Here is a 2,254-nt window from a genome sequence, read left to right as displayed (position 1 = left end):
TTCCAATATGATTGTCTTCCATGTAGTTTTACAGTTTTCAACAGTGAACATGATAGCTTAAAATTTACATGAGAAAAATGTTTATTTCTATTCAGGTCAACGACAACGGCATATTGTCTTTTCTGACCGAAGTTCCAAGTTTTTACAATGGGCAACTACCTCGATCCTACCCCATCATTGCTCCACTATATACAGACGTAGACATTCGTGGTACTGGACGTATTTACTACAGGTAACGTAACACCTTGAGAAATTAAAGCCAAACTTTTGAGAATCGCCTGTATTATTTCGATTTAGAAGTGGCAAATCATTACAACAATATTTAAATAATCTGAACTACTAATAGTTAGAGTTTGTAATAAAGACGTTAAAATATTCTGTACATTTCCAACGTGTGCCACTTTTATCATAATCGTGTCGTAAGTTACGCTGTTCTATTTATACATTTGTGTTATTCACGACAGCGAAGTTCTGACGTCATGTGATGACCAACAATCATCTTACACCAGGACTGACGTCTTACTATCAAAAGTTGACTGTTTGAAAATCTATTATTTTATTTAACTTTACATCAGCCAATTATACATTTTTTTTATTGTTGGGCGGACCCATTTGGATTATTCGGTATAAAGAAGAATCCAAAGTCCGGTTCAGTTATTGGTAACGAGATTGTTTTATTTCTTGAACTTATTACCACAAGGTATCTTTAATATGTCCGCCGATGGGTAAGAAATATGTTTACGAACTTACAATTCGAAAATGCGGGGTTCGATTCACCACAGTAAACAGCAAATAGCCAGTTGTGTAGATACAAATTGTATGTGCTAAAATAACAACAACATAGCTTTAATAAATTTCGCTGATAGGCCTACGTTTGCAGTTAGCACTAACGCAACAGGTCCCTTTATCATGCTTTATAACAATAGTTAAATTTTTTGTCAAAACTCTCTGACTTCAAATTCTTTTCCCATTGTGTAGCTTTGTGTTTAAACTACAAACAAACGGATTTCTTTAATATGAAGACGTGTGACACCTAGGAATTTCCTGAAAATTTAGATTTGAATTTTTGTAAGATTTGGCGTAAAACAGAATGTTTGAGTAAGCTCAATGATGTAAACAGGCGCGGTTTGGCCCATCGGGCAGGGACAAACTAAAGGGGTCGGAACGGCCTGGCAATTGGACTGGTCCTAGCATCTTGGTGGCAGGTGTGTGTGTGTGTGTAGGGAGAGGAGGGGGGTCAAGACTTAATTAAACTTAAGTACCAATTGTATACAGAACGTAAAAACCAGAACTTTATACTAAAGTAACTAACAATTTCATTTTCAATTTATAGTAGTACAAAATAGGGGAGACACTGCACAAGTTATGGTTCTTTAACAAATAATTTCTGAGACCACACAACGTTAGTAAAATATCAGGCTTACATTAGTTTAGGTAGATGACTATAAAAAAACTTGAAAACTAAAATACTTCATTTCCCAGAAAGGGTTTGTTTGTTTGTAATTCAGCGTTGTAAGTCCGCAGGCATGCCGCTGTGCCACTGGGGGCCCCCAGAAAGGGGCTGAAAGCTGCCTGGAGGAGTTACCTATTTTAATCACTCGCGCCACAATACAGTATTTGAATACAGTAGTGTGGTGTGTCTCAGTCAGTCAGTAGACATGAAAATGACGTCACATAAGGACCAATTTGTACTGTCGTGACGTCAGTAAAACGTGCGCATGCCATGGATCACGAGAAGACTTATGCACTCTGTATGCTGCAACACAGCATGACATAAGGATTGGAAAAGCAAGAAATAAAAATATTTGTTACTCTTAGTTTTGGTTTTATTTAGTATTGAAACAGAACACTTCGTAAGTACATCTATTTTATGTACTATAATAGCACTAATAATCCTGCGCAGTTAAAACAGCCGGATCAGTTTGGAGATTACACCGTCTGCTGTAATGGCTAGTCCGCCTCTGCCAACTGGACACTGGGAATAGTCACGATGAGCTCTCTTGTAGAAGTATGTAAAAAAGAAGAAGATTAATGCTTTGTCAGAGAAATAATTACTTATTCACATTCAAATTAACATGTGTGTTAATTATACCAATAATAATATGCATCGAAAAGGACTTACTTGAAAATATTTTAGTTGAAGGACTCCTCTGTTTTCAAAATTAATGATCATATGAACCATGTATGACTAGAGTTTTAGCATTAAACTAGACAACCCGTAATCCGTTGGGTCACCCACTATTCAGAGGTTATG

General features: G+C 36.5%; 1 protein-coding gene across 1 annotated transcript in view; it reads left to right on the top strand.

Annotated features, from left to right (window-relative positions):
• LOC111083954 (nidogen-2-like) overlaps positions 1–232 on the top strand; it is a gene marked incomplete at its 3' end in the record, with an annotated part of 1,843 nt that extends 1,611 nt beyond the window's left edge. Inside the window, exon 2 of the mRNA XM_022380712.1 lies at positions 96–232. Coding sequence (XP_022236420.1) covers positions 96–232 — 137 coding nt within the window. The remainder of the gene's footprint in view (positions 1–95) is intronic.
• Between the last annotated feature and the right edge of the window lie 2,022 nt (positions 233–2,254).

This window comes from Limulus polyphemus, unplaced genomic scaffold (assembly GCF_000517525.1).
Source record: "Limulus polyphemus unplaced genomic scaffold, Limulus_polyphemus-2.1.2 Scaffold12386, whole genome shotgun sequence".
NCBI classification, from domain to species: domain Eukaryota; kingdom Metazoa; phylum Arthropoda; class Merostomata; order Xiphosura; family Limulidae; genus Limulus; species Limulus polyphemus.
Note: the sequence above shows the minus strand (reverse complement) of the source record. Positions and strands in the feature narration are given on the sequence as shown.